The sequence below is a fragment of the Phocoena phocoena genome, chromosome 2 (genome assembly GCF_963924675.1).
Source record: "Phocoena phocoena chromosome 2, mPhoPho1.1, whole genome shotgun sequence".
NCBI lineage: Eukaryota > Metazoa > Chordata > Mammalia > Artiodactyla > Phocoenidae > Phocoena > Phocoena phocoena.
Genome location: NC_089220.1, coordinates 126,768,095 through 126,787,418, shown reverse-complemented (window position 1 = coordinate 126,787,418; position 19,324 = coordinate 126,768,095). Strand labels below are relative to the sequence as shown.

Below are 19,324 nucleotides of genomic sequence, written 5' to 3'. Positions count from 1 at the left end.
ACAGTGGCTTTCCATTTGGGCAGATGGAGAGATGTGGATAGATTTGAGGTGTATTTTGGAGATGGAAACCATACGCCTTGTGATAGATTGGAGGTGGTGGAGGAATCGTTCATGACTTCCGGCTTTCCTGGTGGTTGGAAAGACTGGGGAAGATTTGGATTGGTGATGAATATCAAAAACTCTTTGAATGTGTTAAGTTTGAGATGCTTGTGAGACATCTAAATGGCTTCTAGTTTACTATTTCAGTGAATAATTACCCAGAAAGCTTCCCTTTCTAAATACAATCAACGATGTTATTTGTAGCCTAGTTCCCCTTGCTTTTACAGGGAGAGAACTAAGATGTGGAAAGATTGAGTATCTTGTTCAAAGTCAAGTAATATGTCTCATAAAAATAGGTAAGTGAATAGCTAGTGTAAATATGGGAAGGTACTGGACTCTCATGTTGCATTAGGGATATAATTGAATACTCCATATTCTCTGACCTTTTATATAAAATAGCAAATACTTTCTTATTAGTTGGGAATTAAGAGTTTGGAAATAATAGAAAATAACCAAAAAGTTAGAAAACTCTGCTTATTGAAAGCTTATGTTACTGCATTTTGTACTAACTTGGTATTAATTCCCTGTGAAAATAGTTTTTCTTAAGAAAAAACATTTTCTTTGAAAGGTACTTCTCTTTGGAGAGTTTGAGAAAGGGTGCCCAGGAAAACCAGAGTAGAATCTTTGAACAAAGCTCAACTTGTTTTTAGTGTTTTAGCATTTTCTTAGTATCCTGTGGAATCCTGTCAGTCTGTGTGTATAAAGACTTCAGGCTTTGAAATCCACTGGACACCCTTCCTCAGCCCAAGAAAAAAAAAACCCTTGTTCCCTTATGAGCTGTTTGACCTTGGACAAATTATTGAATCTCTGAGTTTGTTTCTTCTTGTGGTAAGTGATGTGAAGTTTGTTTCTGCCCTGTGCCTAGTTGGTAAGATGGGAAATGTTATTTCTCTTCCTATCCTTGTCAATTTGGAGCTACAAAGGTATTTAATCTGTTCTGGGTTCTGGCCCTTACCAATAAATTGCTGTCTCCATTTTATGTAAGGCAACTAAGGCCCAGAAAGATTGTAGTAGAAAAGTACAGGATTCTTATTTCCTAGTGCAGTATTTCTTCTTTCATTGAAATAATTAAGTAAAACTCTATGTTCCCAGGCCTGTTTCTTTGCTACTTCTGATCATCTGCAAAGCTAAGAAGAAAGAAAGAAAAGAGAATAAAGAGATAAAAGAAAGAAAATATTCGCATATAGGACAATATTTAGGTAGTAAGAAGTGAAGAAAATGAAGTTGTAAGTGATCTAGTTATATATTATATACATTTAAATATTTTTAAAATGTTTTAAGCTAAAGACAAAATGAGGTAGTTCAAGAAGGAAATGGGTTTGCTGTGTCTAATTTTTTAAGCTCTTTCTTTGGTTGCATGTTATGAAACTGGTCTCTGTTCTCTTAGATAGGGATTCCTATCTCAAGTTCAAGAACTATTTTTTTCAAATAGGACTATTTCTGCTAAGTAGTAAATATTGCTTAAATAGTGAGGGTATTTTTATTAAATAGTTATTCATTTTAATCTCCTTCTAAATATGTGTGAAAATTTAGTTGTTATAAAAGAAAAATATAGGAATTGATGTATAACTCTTTTTAATGTCTGCAAATAGCTATATATGCTAACTGGTTTATTTGGCAACGTTTGTTAGCAGTATCATAATTTTCCATTTTTTTGTTCTCTTTAGAAATGGACCAATTTTGACAAGATGTAGTGCTGCAGTGTGCCTGATGGGATATGTTCAGTCATGGCATCTGAACTTTGTAAGACGATCTCTGTGGCAAGGCTGGAAAAGCACAAGAATTTGTTCTTAAATTATAGGAATCTGCAGCATTTCCCATTGGAGTTACTAAAAGATGAGGGACTACAGTACTTGGAGAGACTCTACATGAAAAGGAACTCCCTTACAACCTTGGTACAGTATTATGTTGCATTAAAAAAAAAAGTCATTTATAATGTGGTCCTGACCAAGATATATTTTATATATCTTAAGATATTCAGACCAAGATTTGTATCCCCTATTGTTGTATAAACAGGTAATAAAAGTACACATACAGGGGGTTCTCATTACTTGAGAATTCATTATCCAAGTTCTTGCAGTTATGAAGTTTCAAGAGTCGTGTAGGAAAGCAGAATATTCACTAATATACCACTTATAAAATTAGTCCCCCACACTACTACATATAAGATAGATAACCAGCAAGAACCTACTGTATAGCACAGGGAATTCTACTCAATATTCTGTGATAAGCTATCTAAGAAAAGAATCTGAAGAAGAATGAATACATGTATCAATATATGTACAACTGAATCACTTTGCTATACACCTGAAACTAACACAACATTGTAAATCAACTATACTCCAATAAAATTAAAAAAAAAATTAGTCCCTATTCAGAAACCCCTCTTCGCTTAGCCTGTGCATCTCTCTGGGCCTGTGCTTTCTTTGTGTGTTAAGATTCTTAGATGATTTATGGATGTTACAGTACCCAACAGACCAGTTAAAAAGTAAAGAAGAGAAAGACCAACAAGGATGACTTTGATTTAGACGTATTTAAAAAGGGAATGATTTGAAGATTAAAATATTAAGACAGGCATTAGGAGGCTTGATGTAGCCTTTGAGTGTTTTGAAAAAACCCCAAAACCAAAAAACCTTCTTTATGATTGCACTGTGAAAATCAGATGGCTTTGAACTGGGCTGTCATCCAATTTGTTGGAAAAATTTTTGCCACAAAAGCCAACATTTGATTCACTCTTTCTATGTTCTAAGAATAAGCACATAGTTATCATTATAACCTAAATTTTATTACATATGAGATTAAAAAAACTAAAATTTTTTCAAGAGACTGTGCATGTCAAACTTTTTATTCCCGCTGTATCACGATATTTGGTCTCTTTTAAATGGATTTTGCTTTATGTGGCCTTTTCTGATTATCACTGAACCTCATTTAAATCTTACACTTTGAATTCAAGTTCTTTTTCACTTTAGATGATTTATGAATTCTTGTTTCTTTGTGAACAGATCCATTTTTCATTCCCTTCTCTGAAAGTATCTGAGTATCTGAAAATATGCCTTACTGGCTTCATATATATGGAGCGTTTTTCTGGAAAAGTTTTAGTTAATCTGTGCAAAATACCTACAATGTGTAGAAAGCATTATAAAATTTGTTTATCTTTGTTGTGTCTGAAAGTAAGTGCAAGTATATCTTTCATTTTTAGTGTTTGACATATTTGTGTATATATTATTTTGCATGCCTAATTAGATTTTTTTAAATTAGATTTTTCACTTTCCAAACTTTAATAATCTGTATATAGTTATATTAACCCTTTTTGCGAGATCATCATTGCATGAAGCGAAACCGTATTTACCTAGTGTTTTTCCACCCTTTGGAGAAGTGGTGTAAGAAATAATTTGTCAAGGATTACAGCCCACATTTTCTCATGTTTATTGTTGATGTACAAAGAAAAAGTTGTGAGTGGATTACTTCTCAACCATCAGTTATAGTCCACGGGTAGAAGAAATTGACCTTTGCTTATAAATGTTACAATAAACTTTTGGTTTTGTGGCCATTTCTTGGCTGCAGTTTTCTATTTATGAAAATATTTAAGTATCTACTATACAATTTTAACTGATATAATGGCTCCCAAGCATACATTTCAAGTTCATGCTTTGCCACCTTTTTAGTCACTGAAGATTAAATTGTTGCATATGTTTATAATGGTAGGTGTATATATTTTATTTTAATGCTTTCTCTTAGCTGGAACATTTCATTCCTTTGTATCAAAGAGCTTTTTAAACTGTGAAGTACCATACAGATATCGGGATGGTGGGAAGGGTAGCAACCATACCATTCCGTGACTATACTGAGTATAGGACAGCTTACTTATATCCAGCATAGTCTGAGAATGGCATACTGCACAGGTTTTCAAAGCTGATGAAACAGTACTTGCCCTTGAGTGTTCCAAACTAGTGACTGCAGGTTTTTAGAATGTTTGCTGGTGTTATTGATAAAGTATATTTCCTATAGAAATAATAGAGATTTAGTATGTAAAATTTGACTTAAACTGCAATACTGTCCAAAGGAAAAAAACACATTATTGGAAGCATATACTATCTCAAACACATTATGAGTTAATTGGCCTTTTTTTTTTTTTTTTAGAAAAGCTTGGGAACCTGCCAATCATTTCCATTTCCACATTGTTTTATTATTTCTTATTAACATTGTTTTATTGTGTTTAAATGTCTTCTCCTCAGCATTCCCCTTCTCCCCTCTTCGTATGAAGCCTCTTGGTGAGGAGTCACTGATGCCCAACTTCTGTCCTTCCTTTTTCCCTTCAAGCTGCTCAGTATTGCATTATGGTTTATATTTGTAGGATGATTGTATGTCAGATGCTTAGAACTTGGGAAATGCCCATATTAAAATTAAAGCACAGGGAAAAGCTGTTTTTATATACAAAAGAATAAACTGTTCTGTTTTACATATAAAAATATGTGCCCTTATAGCAACCAACATAAGAAATATATGGAAAGTAGTAGTTTCTCTTTCTATTCCTCCAATTCTGTGCTTTGGAATAACCAGTGTTAATAGTTTGGTTGTGTCCTTCCACTCCTTTGCTTGTGTTTATGTAATTATGTACTCTGTATTTTTTTCCCTTTTTAAACAACAAAAGGGAATCATACTCTACATATTTCTCTGCAGATTTCTCTCTTCACTTCATTCTCATTCCACTAAATTCTAGGCCAAGAAATATATATACATCCTTGTATTTAGGATCAGGTCTCAAAAGTAGGATTGCTGCATCAAAGGGTAGGAACATTTTATATTTTAAAGTACTTTTTAGCAGTATTTCATTTACAGTATTACCACTTATTTGTATAACTGAAAAGTCTTAAAACTGTTTAAAATATAATGAGTCAATTTATATAAGAATCCAGTTATATAATTAATAGGTGAATAAGAAGTAGTTAGGAAACATTATGATTTTTGTTCCTAACATTTATCTTAAAAAGTGATTTAAAGAACTTTTCTCTAATTATTTTAAATGCAGTTCAAGAATTATTAAGTCTCTGATATTTGTGGTAGTTTGAAGTTAATAAGAGAATAGGAGATACAGGTTCTGTATTTGATAGGCATCCACATAGTTGTTGAATGAATAAATAAATGAATATAAAGTAGAAGAGCATAATGTCTATAGTACAGGTATAACAGATCCAGACTGAGAGTCTTTGAGGGCAGGGACTCTGTCTTAAATTCTGTATCCCCAGTGCCTGGCTACTGTCTAACATTGGTAGGACACATAATCTAATTCTGTGTAGCAGGATTGTAAAAGATTTTTTAAGGAAGGTGCTATTTGCATTGACCCTGAAGAATGACTTTGTCAGGAGCCTGGGAGGAAAACTATCATTTATTCATTCAACATGTATTTATTGAGTACTTTCTGTGTACCCAGTACTCTACAAGGCACTGACATAGATACATCATGGAACAAATTCTTACTCTTATGGAATTTTTGTTTCTTGACATTCCAAGCTGAAGGAAAAAATATGATCTGAGATTCAGTGACAGAAGATTAGGATCAATATTTGTCCAAAGACTTTAGTGACAAAGTGATGGTGACTATGATGGTGACTATGTTAGAAGCTCTGGAGAGTAGAATGCAAGTTAGAGGGGTTAATTGGTGAGAAGGAGATGAAAAAATAGATAACAAGGTAGATGGGTCTTCAGGTTTGGTTTTGATGTGGAAAAGCGGACATAGCTGGAGGGGTCTTGACAAAAAAGGAGAATTTTTTCTTCTTTCTCCTTTTCTCTTTCCTCTTCACCCCTCTTCTCTTTTCTAAGAGGAAAGAGTTGAGCCTGTGTAAATGCTGATGGGAAATCTCCATTAGAGAGGAGTTGAAGATTCAAAAATAAGGAACAATTAAAAGTTCAAGATTCCTAAGAAGGTAGGAAAGGATGGGCTCCAGAGCACAATTGGAGGGAAGGACTTAAGCTGTGACAAAGCGAGAGAGAGGCATGGACATATATACACTACCAAACACAAGGTAGGTAGCTAGTGGGAAGCAGCCGCATAGCACAGGGAGATCAGCTCGGTGATTTGTGACCGCCTGGAGGGGTGGGATAGGGAGGGTGGGAGGGAGGGAGACGCACGAGGGAAGAGATATGGGAACATATGTATATGTATAGCTAATTCACTTTGTTATAAAGCAGAAACTAACACACCATTGTAAAGCAATTATACTCCAATAAAGATGTAAAAAAAAAAAGACCTTACACGGGGACCACATCTGGGAGAACATCGCGGCACCCTCATAAGTTACAGGGGGAGAAGAAAAAAAAAAAGAAATAGTATCCCTTCCGCCTTTAACAAGAGAAAGGAAGGATAGGTGCAAAGGAAGATTCAGATTGTGGGGGAGAGAGTTCTTGTCTGGTGACTACCAGGCAAGGCCAGCTGCTTAGGGAGTGAAGATTTGTGGAGATCGCAGGTTTGAAATTATTGTCGCGAAGAGTCACAGCAGTTTGGTTAGAGAAAGGTAGTAGAATCATTCAGCAAGCAGTTGATGGCTAGGCTTATGCTGGGGAACCATCTGCTTGTTTAGGGAGTTTTCTCCTGCAGTTCTCAGATGTCTGAGGTATGAAGAAGTTGGGATGTCGCATTTATGCAGGCTTAGGTTTTTGCCAGTATAGAGGGACTAAGGAGGTTTAGGATTTTGGCAAGAGTGATTAAAATGATGGGACATGGAGTCTGAGGTGGATTGGAGGCAAAGAAAGAAAGGAGTGAGTGAATAGGGAAAATGGAGAGGGTCCAAAGGATCCATTGATGTTGAAGACTTATTATACTGGGCATGATTGAGTAAGCCATCTGGGAGGATGGGATATTGTAGTTGTGGAGAGAAACATCAGTCATGGAGAAGTTTCAGATGATGACAGGATATGAGTGTGCAGGCTGGAGGGGGCTGACGTAGAGCCTACCTTGTCCCCTTGCAGCCTAATCCCCACACCCCCTCCCTGCAAGTAGCTGGGGTCTTTGTAAGAGTTAGAGAAGGAATGAAACATGGAAGCAGGAATTAGCAGTGGAAGCATTTGAGTTCTGCAGTCCCAGCAAGAGAGTGTTTCATTGTTTGGTAGCACAACTTAGTACTAGGAAGTAATAGACCAAGATCCTATGTGCTTAACCTCTTTAGATCTCAGTTCCTTCATTTATAAAATAAAAGGCCACAAGCGACTTGGAGGGGAAAAGAAAAATCTCAGCTTGGAAGCAAAATCACTTAATGGATCTGCCAGCTTCTCTTAATGAGTGTAGTAGGCAACAGGCCTTCCTGGGGATGTGGAAGAGTGACCTCCCCAAATACTGATGGAGCTCTCATCTCACCTGTTGACAATTTTATGTATAAATATGAATGGATAAGAAAGAGGCATCTAAATTTTAGTGAAAGAAGGGAGTTTGGCTAAGAGCAATAAGAGTAGAGGGATCCTGATTAAGCAGTTAATCTATGTAACAGGAGAGAACTTAAAAATGATATCCTTCTGAGATTCAAGGGAAGAAGAGGTATGTCCATCACAATCCTGAATTGGGGTGGGGGGATGAGGTGGGGGATGAGGATGAGGATGTTATTTCTTTCCTGTAGACCCAGGAGAAAATTTTCCTGACCTCCCCCCATCAAATATAAACAGGCAAATCATAAAAGAATACAGATAGTCAAAACAAAAAAATGTTTAACTTTCAATAGAAGTGATAAAACATTGATCATCCTTACCTAGTAATTAGAAAAGATTTAATACCTGGTGTTGAAGATTATCAGTGCCCTATGTTGAAGACAATGGGGAGAAGATGCTCTCATACACTATTGGAAGGAGTGGAAATTGACTCATTACTTTGGTGGGTGGTTAGACCATATCTAGCAGAATTTTACATGTGCATATGTTTGAACCAGCATTTTCACTTGCAGGAATTTACCCAACAGAAAAAATAGTCAAGTGGACAAGGATACTCATCACAACATTGTATATGATGAAAAACTGAAAACCTAAGTGTTCATCAATATGGGGTGGGTTGAAATCTGGTAGTAGCTACCATCGTTTGAGTCTTTACTAAGTGCCAAGCACTGTTTTAAGTGATTTATATGTATTAATCTAATTAATCTGCAACAGTCCTATGAGGTAGGCACTATTATTCCTACTTTGTAGACAAATAAACTAAGGCATAAAAAAAGAATACATCAAGCAATAGTGATTATAGCTGTGGAAGAGGGGAGGGCACAAGAAGGTGGGTGGGAGCTGGAATAAACAGAGCCTTACATTTAAGTGTTTATTGTAAAAGGGAAAGTTCCTACTACTAAATTTGTTTTATATTCTTTTCAGTATATGATTTTTATAATTAAAAATCAAAATAAGATTGTTGGAATTTAGTGCCACTAAGATCTTTTCCAGCTCTCAAATTTTATTAATCAGTGAGTCTAAACGTTTTGATTTACAATGATGGTGATGCCTGCGTTTATGCTCCTTGCAACTGGTGGCTGGGTTGAGGGTGAAAGGGGTTGATGACTGAGCAGTCACACAGCTACATGCTCTACCCACTTTGAAATTGGTAGGAGTAGGATCTGGATCAAATGAACATCAGAACACCCTGAAGGGAAAAACAATAAGTTAAAGAGATGGTAAAAAAAAAAAAAAAAAGAGCACCATGCAATCAAGTGTGCCAGAAGAAGTAGGGAGAGGGAATGGTTTTGTTTCTGTTTGATTGGTTCATTTTGAATTCCAGCACAAGGGCTTCTTGTTTTCCCCTAATCTGTCAGACCCCTGCAGCTTCCATTGCTGCTAGGGTGTAGGGCCTCCATAATCACTGTGAATACTCTGTTCTTGAGTTAGCTCTGTATAAAAACATCTTAGTTATTTCTTAAATTGAATGTGTGGAAATGACTATGTCAAATGGTAAAGCATTCTGATGCTCTGTTTATGTTTTAATGCTTATAGTCCTGTAAAACATTCATTACAAATGTACCGCGTCTCAGTAATATACCTGTGCCTGAAAAGTTTGGCTTTTGTTATAAATCAAAGCTGTTTTTCCTACTGAATTTTCAGATTTAAGTGACTTTTCCTCATTGTTACTGGTTGGTTGACAGTAGCTCCTTGTCAAATACTTAACAAACTATTTGAAATATCTTGGAAAATGAATGTCTGATCTATAATTTATTCTGTTGAATCATAGAATTTCAAAGCTATATGGAACTTTATAGATGATTTAGGCAGTTTTTCTTTTTTGAGGTAAGTAAGCTTCGAAGAGGTTAGTAGATGGGTCTAAAGTCATTTTTATGGCCAGTTAGAGCAAAAAAGCAGGTCTTCTAATTTGTAGTCCAGTCAGTATTGCTTTTTTAATTCTGCAGGTTATTTATTGATGACCTGTTTCTAGCCTAGCACCATGTAGTTAAAATTTAACCACATTTAGCCACTGTGGAGCAATGAGGTGTTCCATGTTAGGTGAGTTTTCCTAGTTACCTCTTTGAAGTTTACCTCTGAGTTTTACTGTGAGTCTAACTGTTTTGATAGAAATACTTTTACAACATGCATCATTCTATACTTTCTTAAAGAAATGTGGGGAACATGATTTAACCCATTCTTCGTGATTTGTAGTTTTTGCCTGGGGAATTAGGAGGGAGGGTTTAGAAGGAGGGGGCAGGGATACAGATCTTTATCTAACACTAGACCATATCCTTGTCCACTTGAGGGATTCTGTGTACAAGCAGAAGACTCAGAAGCCATTACTTTGTATATGTTTCCACAAGTTTAAATTCATTTTCAAGCATTCACTATACTAAAAATGAGGTACCTGTGCACTGAGTGAGATACAAATTTTTATTTTTTTAATTTTTTATTTTTTTTTTCATTTTAACATCTTTATTGGAGTATAATTGCTTTACAATGGTATGTTAGTTTCAGCTTCACAACAAAATGGATCAGTTATATATATACATATGTTCCCATATTTCTTCCCGCTTGCGTCTCCCTCCCCCCCACCCTCCCTATCCCACCCTCCCTATCCCACCCCTCCAGGCGGTCACAAAGCACCGAGCTGCTCTCCCTGTGCTATGCGGCTGCTTCCCACTAGCTATCTACCTTACGTTTGGTAGTGTATATATATGTCCATGCCTCTCTCTCGCTTTGTCACAGTTTACCCTTCCCCCTCCACATAGCCTCAAGTCCATTCTCTAGTAAGTCTGTGTCTAGGTTTTTCATGACATTTTTTTTCTTAAATTCCATATATATGTGTTAGCATACGGTATTTGTCTCTCTCTTTCTGACTTACTTCACTCTGTATGACAGACTCTAGGTCTATCCACCTCATTACAAATAGCTCAATTTCGTTTCTTTTTATGGCTGAGTAATATTCCATTGTATATATGAGCCACATCTTCTTTATCCATTCATCCAATGATGGACACTTAGGTTGTTTCCATCTCTGGGCTATTGTAAATAGAGCTGCAATGAACATTTTGGTACATGACTCTTTTTGAATTATGGTTTTCTCAGGGTATATGCCCAGTAGTGGGATTGCTGGGTCATATGGTAGTTCTATTTGTAGGTTTTTAAGGAAATTCCATACTGTTCTCCACAGTGGTTGTATCAACTTACATTTCCACCAACAGTGTAAGAGGGTTCCCTTTTCTCCACACCCTCTCCAGCATTTATTGTTTCTAGATTTTTTGATGATGGCCATTCTGACTGGTGTGAGATGATATCTCATTGTAGTTTTGATTTGCATTTCTCTAATGATTAGTGATGTTGAGCATTCTTTCATGTGTTTGTTGGCAGTCTGTATATCTTCTTTGGAGAAATGTCTATTTAGGTCTTCTGCCCATTTTTGGATTGGATTGTTTGTTTTTAAGCTGCATGAGCTGCTTATAAATTTTGGAGATTAATCCTTTGTCAGTTGCTTCATTTGCAAATATTTTCTCCCATTCTGAGGGTTGTCTTTTGGTCTTCTTATGGTTTCCTTTGCTGTGCAAAAGCTTTCAAGTTTCATTAGGTCCCATTTGTTTATTTTTGTTTTTATTTCCATTTCTCTAGGAGGTAGGTCAAAAAGGATCTAGCTGTGATTTATGCCATAGAGTGTCCTGCCTATGTTTTCCTCTAAGAGTTTGATAGTTTCTAGCCTTACATTTAGGTCTTTTACCCATTTTGAGCTTATTTTTGTGTATGGTGTTAGAGAGTGTTCTAATCTCATACTTTTACATGTAGCTGTCCAGTTTTCCCAGCACCACTTATTGAAGAGGCTGTCCTTTCTCCACTGTACATTCCTGCCTCCTTTATCAAGATAAGGTGACCATATGTGCGTGGGTTTATCTCTGGGCTTTCTATTCTGTTCCATTGATCTGTATTTCTGTTTTTGTGCCAGTACCATACTGTCTTGATTACTGTAGCTTTGTAGTATAGTCTGAAGTCAGGAAGCCTGATTCCTCCAGCTCCGTTTTTCGTTCTCAAGATTGCTTTGTCTATTCGGGGTCTTTTATGTTTCCATACAAATTGTGAAATTTTTTGTTCTAGTTCTGTGAAAAATGCCAGTGGTAGTTTGATGGGGATTGCATTGAATCTATAGATTGCTTTTGGTAGTAGAGTCATTTTCACAATGTTGATTCTTCCAATTGAAGAACATGGTATATCTCTCCATCTATTTGTATCATCTTTAATTTCTTTCATCAGTGTCTTATAATTTTCTGCATACAGGTCTTTTGTCTCCTTAGGTAGGTTTATTCCTAGATATTTTATTCTTTTTGTTGCAGTGGTAAATGGGAGTGTTTTCTTGATTTCACTTTCAGATTTTTCATTCTTAGTGTATAGGAATGCCAGAGATTTCTGTGCATTAATTTTGTATCCTGCTACTTTACCGGATTCATTGATTAGCTCTAGTAGTTTTCTGGTAGCATTTTTAGGATTCTCTATGTATAGTATCATATCATCTGCAAAGAGTGACAGCTTTCCTTCTTCTTTTCCGATTTGGATTCCTTTTATTTCCTTTTCTTCTCTGATTGCTGTGGCTAAAACTTCCAAAACTATGTTGAATACGAGTGGTGAGAGTGGCAACCTTGTCTTGTTCCTGATCTTAGTGGAAATGCTTTCAGTTTTCCACCATTGAGGACGATGTTGGCTGTGGGTTTCTCATATATGGCCTTTATTATGTTGAGGAAAGTTCCCTCTATGCCTACTCTCTGCAGGGTTTTTATCATAAATGGGTGTTGAATTTTGTCAAAAGCTTTTTCTGCATCTATTGAGATGATCATATGGTTTTTCTCCTTCAATTTGTTAATATGGTGTATCATGTTGATTGATTTGCGTATATTGAAGAATCCTTGCATTCCTGGAATAAACCCCACTTGATCATGGTGTATGATCCGTTTAATGTGCTGTTGGATTCTGTTTGCTAGTATTTTGTTGAGGATTTTTGCATTTATGTTCATCAGTGATATTGGCCTGTAGTTTTCTTTCTTTGTGACATCCTTGTCTGGTTTTGGTATCAGGGTGATGGTGGCCTCGTAGAATGAGTTTGGGAGTGTTCCTCCCTCTGCTATATTTTGGAAGAGTTTGAGAAGGGTAGGTGATAGCTCTTCTCTAAATGTTTGATAGAATTTGCCTGTGAAGCCATCTGGTCCTGGGCTTTTGCTTGTTGGAAGACTTTAAATCACAGTTTCAATTTCAGTGCTTGTGATTGGTCTGTTCATATTTTCTATTTCTTCCTGATTCAGTCTTGGCAGGTTGTGCCTTTCTAAGAATTTGTCCATTTCTTCCAGGTTGTCCATTTTATTGGCATAGAGTTGCTTGTAGTAATCTCTCATGATCTTTTGTATTTTTGCAGTGTCAGTTGTTACTTCTCCTTTTTCATTTCTAATTCTATTGATTTGAGTCTTCTCCCTTTTTTTCTTGATGAGTCTGGCTAATGGTTTATCAATTTTGTTTATCCTTTCAAAGAACCAGCTTTTAGTTTTATTGATCTTTGCTATCGTTTCCTTCATTTCTTTTTCATTTATTTCTGATCTGATTTTTATGATTTCTTTCCTTCTGCTAACTTTGGGGTTTTTTTGTTCTTCTTTCTCTAATTGCTTTAGGTGCAAGGTTAGGTTGTTTATTCGAGATGTTTCCTGTTTCTTAAGGTAGGATTGTGTTGCTATAAACTTCCCTCTTAGAACTGCTTTTGCTGCATCCCATAGATTTTGAGTCATTGTGTCTCCATTGTCATTTGTTTCTAGGTATTTTTTGATTTCCTCTTTGATTTCTTCAGTGATCACTTCGTTGTTAAGCAGTGTATTGTTTAGCCTCCATGTGTTTGTATTTTTTACAGATCTTTTCCTGTAATTGATATCTAGTCTCATAGCATTGTGGTCAGAAAAGATACTTGATACAATTTCAATTTTCTTAAATTTACCAAGGCTTGATTTGTGACCCAAGATATGATCTATCCTGGAGAATATTCCATGAGCACTTGAGAAAAATGTGTATTCTGTTGTTTTTGGATGGAATGTCCTATAAATATCAATTAAGTCCATCTTGTTTAATGTATCATTTAAAACTTGTTTCCTTATTTATTTTCATTTTGGATGATCTGTCCATTGGTGAAAGTGGGGTGTTAAAGTCCCCTACTATGAATGTGTTACTGTCGATTTCCCCTTTTATGGTTGTTAGTATTTGCCTTATGTATTGAGGTGCTCCTATGTTGGGTGCATAAATATTTACAATTGTTATATCTTCTTCTTGGATCGATCCCTTGATCATTATGTAGTGTCCTTCTTTGTCTCTTCTAATAGTCTTTATTTTAAAGTCTATTTTGTCTGATATGAGAATTGCTACTCCAGCTTTCTTTTGATTTCCATTTGCATTAAATACCTTTTTCCATCCCCTTACTTTCAGTCTGTATGTGTCTCTAGGTCTGAAGTGGGTCTCTTGTAGACAGCAAATATATGGGTTTAGTTTTTGTATCCATTCAGCCAGTCTGTGTCTTTTGGTGGGAGCATTTAGTCCATTTACATTTAAGGTAATTATCGATATGTATGTTCCCATTCCCATTTTCTTAATTGCTTTGGGTTCGTTATTGTAGGTCTTTTCCTTCTTTTGTGTTTCTTGCCTAGAGAAGTTCCTTTAGCAGTTGTTGTAGAGCTGGTTTGGTGGTGCTGAACTCTCTCAGCTTTTGCTTGTCTGTAAAGGTTTTAATTTCTCCATCAAATCTGAATGAGATCCTTGCTGGGTAGAGTAATCTTGGTTGCAGGTTTTTCTCCTTCAACACTTTCAATATGTCCTGCCACTCCCTTCTGGCTTGCAGAGTTTCTGCTGAAAGATCAGCTGTTAACCTTATGGGGATTCCCTTGTGTGTTATTTGTTGTTTTTCCCTTGCTGCTTTTAATATGCTTTCTTTGTATTTAATTTTTGACAGTTTGATTAATATGTGTCTTGGCATATTTCTCCTTGGATTCATCCTGTATGGGACTCTCTGTGCTTCCTGGACTTGATTAACTATTTCCTTTCCCATATTAGGGAAGTTTTCAACTATAATCTCTTCAAATATTTTCTCAGTCCCTTTTTTTTCTCTTCTTCTTCTGGAACTACTATGATTCAAATGTTGGTGCGTTTAATGTTGTCCCAGAGGTCTCTGAGACTGTCCTCAGTTCTTTTCATTCTTTTTTCTTTGTTCTGCTCTGCATTAGTTTTTTCCACTATTTTATCTTCCAGGTCACTTATCCGTTCTTCTGCCTCAGTTATTCTGCTATTGATCTCATCTAGAGTATTTTTCATTCATTTATTGTGTTGTTCATCATTGTTTGTTTCATCTTTAGTTCTTCTAGGTCCTTGTTAACTGTTTCTTGCATTTTGTCTATTCTATTTCCAAGATTTTGGATCATCTTTACTATCATTATTCTGAATTCTTTTTCAAGTAGATTGCCTATTTCCTCTTCATTTGTTAGGTCTGGTGTGTTTTTATCTTGCTTCTTCATCTGCTGTGTGTTTTTCTGTCTTTTCATTTTGCTTATCTTACTGTGTTTGGGGTCTCCTTTTTGCAGGCTGAAGTTTCGTAGTTCCTGTTGTTTTTAGTGTCTGTCCCCAGTGGCTAAGGTTGGTTCAGTGGGTTGTGTAGGCTTCCTGGTGGAGGGGACTAGTGCCTGTGTTCTGGTGGATGAGGCTGGATCTTGTCTTTCTGGTGGGCAGGTCCACGTCTGGTGGTGTGTTTTGGGCTGTCTGTAGACTTATTATGATTTGGGGCAGCCTCTCTGCTAATGGGTGGGGTTGTGTTCCTGTTTTGCTAGTTGTTTGGCATAGGTTGTCCAGCACTGTAGCTTGCTGGTCGTTGAGTGAAGCTGGGTGCTGGCGTGAGATGGAGATCTCTGGGAGTTTTTCGCCTTTTGATATTATGTGGTGCTGGGAGGTCTCTTGTGGACCACTGTCCTGAAGTTGGCTCTCCCACCTCAGAGGCACAGCACTAACTCCTGGCTGCAGCACCAAGAGCCTTTCATCCACACGGCTCCTTAATTTGGGATGATTTGTTGTCTATTCGTGTATTCCACAGATGCAGGGTACATCAAGTTGATTGTGGAGCTTTAACCTGCTGCTTCTGAGGCTGCTGGGAGAGATTTCCCTTTCTCTTCTTTGTTCTCACAGCTCCCAGGGGCTCAGCTTTGGATTTGGCCCCGCCTGTGCGTGTAGGTCTCTGGAGGGCTTTGCTCAGACAGGACGGGGTTAACGGAGCCGCTGATTTGGAGGCTCTGGCTCACTCAGGCCGGGGAGGGGGAGGGTAGGGAGGGTCATGGAGTGCGGGGCGGGCCTGCAGCTGCAGAGGCCGTCGTGATGTTGCCAACCTGAGGCGCACCGTGCGTTCTCCCGGGGGAGTTGTCCCTGGATCCTGGGACCCTGGTAGTGGCGGGCTGCACAGCCTCCCCGGAAGGGGGGTGTGGATAGTGACCTGTGTTCGCACACAGGCTTCTTGGTGGCGGCAGCAGCGGCCTTAGCGTCTCGTGTCTGTCTCTGGGGTCCGCACTTTTAGCCGCGGCTCGCGCCCGTCTCTGGAGCTCCCTTAAGCAGCGTTCTTAATCCCCTCTCCTCGCGCACCAGGAAACAAAGAGGTAAGAAAAAGTCTCTTGCCTCTTCGGCAGGTCCAGACTTTTTCCCCGGACTCCCTTCCGGCTAGCCTCGGTGCACTAACGCCCTGCAGGCTGTGTTCACGCTGCCAACCCCAGTCCCCTCCCGGAGCCTCATCTCCCAGCCCCGCCCGCCCCGGCGGGCGAGCAGACAAGCCTCTCGGCTGATGAGTGCCGGTCGGCCCCCTTCCTCTGCGCTGGAATCTCTCCACTTTGCCCTTTGCACCCCTGTTGCTGTGCTCTCCTCCGCGGCTCCGAAGCTCCCCCACTCCGCCACCCACAGTCTCCGCCCGCCAAGGGACTTCCTAGTGTGTGGACACTTTTCCTCCTTCACAGCTTCCTCCCGCTGGTGCAGGACCCGTCCCGATCCTTTTGTCTCTGTTTCCTTTTGCCCTAACCAGGTATGTGGGGGGTTCCTTGCCTTTTGGGAGGTCTGAGGTCTTCTGCCAGCGTTCAGTAGGTGCTCTGTAGGAGTTGTTCCACGCGTAGATGTATTTCTGGTGTATCTGTGGGGAGGAAGGTGATCTCCGCGTCTTACTCTAGATACCAATTTTTAAATGTTAGCCCCATCGAATCAGTCTCTGTGTCTCCCTCTCCCTCTCTAGATAGATAAATAGATAAAATGTATGTAATGTGCTTAAAATATCATACATTGAGCTTGGAACACTATTCCCTCCTAAAATAAGCAATTATAAGCATGTAGAATTATAAAGGGTAGGTATATTTTTAAATGGTTGATCTGGCCTTATGGAAAAAAATGTTTAGTATTCTTTTTTGTGTCTATTTTTGTTGCTTTGAAAATTCCATTTATAAAATCATACTTACTGAATGCATATTAAATAGGTTTTTTAAAAAATAAAAATAGGTGGGGGCATATGATGATCTAATCTTCAACCCTTGTTTATGATATCTATATAGCTTTCCTTTTTAAACAAATATTTTTAATATTAATACTTTACAGAAAATTAAAAAAATATATTTATTTATTTGGCTATGTTGGGTCTTAGTTGTGGCACCCAGGATCTTCATTGTGGCACGCGGGATCTTTTCGTTGCGGTGTGCAGGCTTCTCTAGTTGCGGTGTGTGGGCTTCTCTAGTTGGGGCGTGTTTTGCAGATACTTAACATTTATTTATTTATATTTTTTAAGGTGATAATTTTAGCCTCTATAAATGTCAAACAAATATTTCATCATTTCGAAGAAAATAAATCTAAAAATTTTATCATTCATGCAGTTAGTTTAGTTCTTTTATGTTTTATATCTAAAAGAGCTGATTTTAAGTGAAAAATTGGTAGTGAGTGTAATGATATAAATTTTGCACTAACATTATAGCTACTAGTTATGTGTGGTACTAATGTTTAAATTATTGATATAACAAAACAATACTGAAAATTCAATTCTATAGTCACAGTAACTACATTTTAAGCGCTTAATGGCCACATGTGGCTAGTGACCACTATATTGGTCATGTAGCTGGAGAATATTTCCATCATTGTAGAAATTCTGTTGGACCAGTGGTGTGAGTGACTGAAAAAAAAAGGAATACCTTAAAATTGGTAGTAGCAACTCATTTTTATCATGAAAGTCAAACTGCCACTGTGTTAATGCTACAGAATTGTAAAGAAAAACTTTCCCAGAATTCTTTTTAGACACCTCAAAGACAACTTTAGAAACAAAAGAACTTGTCCACATTTTGAAAAATTTTCCTTTCCTCAATTTCCTCCCCTTTCCTTCCCTTTTGAAATGACTTTATTTTAATATTTGTAATGCTTGTATTCAATGAATTTCCAATGAAATTTTTGTTTAAATGAACTTGGGACATAAAATATCTGTGATTATTTTGATGGATGCATTCCAAGAAATTTGGGTATTTGCCATGGTTTTTCATTGTTTTTCTTTTAGAACCAAGAAAATAAACAAAAAACCCTAAAGATGCTATGCTTTCATATCCAAATAATCAAAATTTGCACTTTCCCATAAAACACTGACATATGTTTGGGATTATCTTTTTGTATTGCTTATGACTAGATTACTCATTATTTGCCCAGTGTAGTCATTACATTTTTGCTGGGAAACAGGATGTCAGTGGTAACTTCTAGTGGTCCTTGACCTAACAGTGATTGCACAGCCCTTGTCAGGAGGGGTTAGTGAGCTGTTAATGCTCTTAAGCACGTTTCTTATTGCCCCTTCTCCCTCTCCCTAGCACCTCCCCTCATCTCTCTCCTCCCAAAATGTGTGTCAGGCTTTCTAGGATAATTCAAATGAAAATGATACTTAATAACATTCCTTTGTGTCACTCATTTCAGAAGAAAGGAATTTAACCATCAGAGATTTTGATGATGGTAGATGCAGATATTGAGAATCTGATGTGTTTTTCTATCTCCCGGAAACACCAAGGAAATATGACAAGTGTTTAAGACAGGCTCATGCTTTTTTGGTCTGCTTAATGTTTATTTGGAGAGAAATTTTAAAAGAGGAAAATGAGTAGTTAATGGGAAATGAGCCAAGAGACAAGAGGGTAAATGGTAAGGGACATTGGGGAGCAAATGGTGAGTAGGACTGTGGACGGCCTTTCTGCTATTGTGGACAAGGAAAGGTGGTGCTGCTAATTCCTCTCTGTTTCCATTAGCCTGCCGGAGCTTCTGACTTTCCTGCTGAGAGATCCTCCTTATAGCATATATAAAAGAGGGAGAAATACTGGAGGAGGAATGAAATAATATTCCTGGTAGTAAAAGAGGTTTACCTTAGTTGTTCTCCTATAGCCACATGGTATTTAACCCTTGCTGTATGCTTGCCCAGAAGCAGTGACACCAAATTATTAATCCAACTAGAAAGCTTGTTGAGTATGTTGTGGTGGGTTTTGAATGAAGTACTTTTTGCCTTCAGTACCAAAACTTTATTAACTTTATTAAAATTAAATTGAGGTGAAATTGACATAATGTAAAATTAACCATTTTAAAGTGAAAAATTAAGTAACATTTAGTATATTCACAGTGTTGCACAACCACCACCTCTTTCTAGCTCCAAACATATCCATGACTCCAAAGGAAAACCCCTTATCCATTAAGCAGTTTCTCCCCACTCTCCTCCACACCCCAGCCCTCCAACCAGCAATCTGTGTTCTATCTCTCTGGA

At 37.6% G+C, this 19,324-nt stretch overlaps 1 protein-coding gene across 2 annotated transcripts in view; it reads left to right on the top strand.

Annotated features, from left to right (window-relative positions):
- The first annotated feature begins 1,766 nt into the window (after positions 1–1,766).
- LRRC28 (leucine rich repeat containing 28) overlaps positions 1,767–19,324 on the top strand; it is a 187,100-nt gene continuing 169,542 nt past the window's right edge. Inside the window, exon 1 of one of the 2 annotated variants that reach the window (XM_065871899.1) lies at positions 1,767–1,994. In XM_065871899.1, the coding sequence (XP_065727971.1) occupies positions 1,827–1,994 (168 nt within the window). In that variant the 5' untranslated portion in view covers positions 1,767–1,826. The remainder of the gene's footprint in view (positions 1,995–19,324) is intronic. The other variant, XM_065871900.1, reaches the window with a different exon arrangement.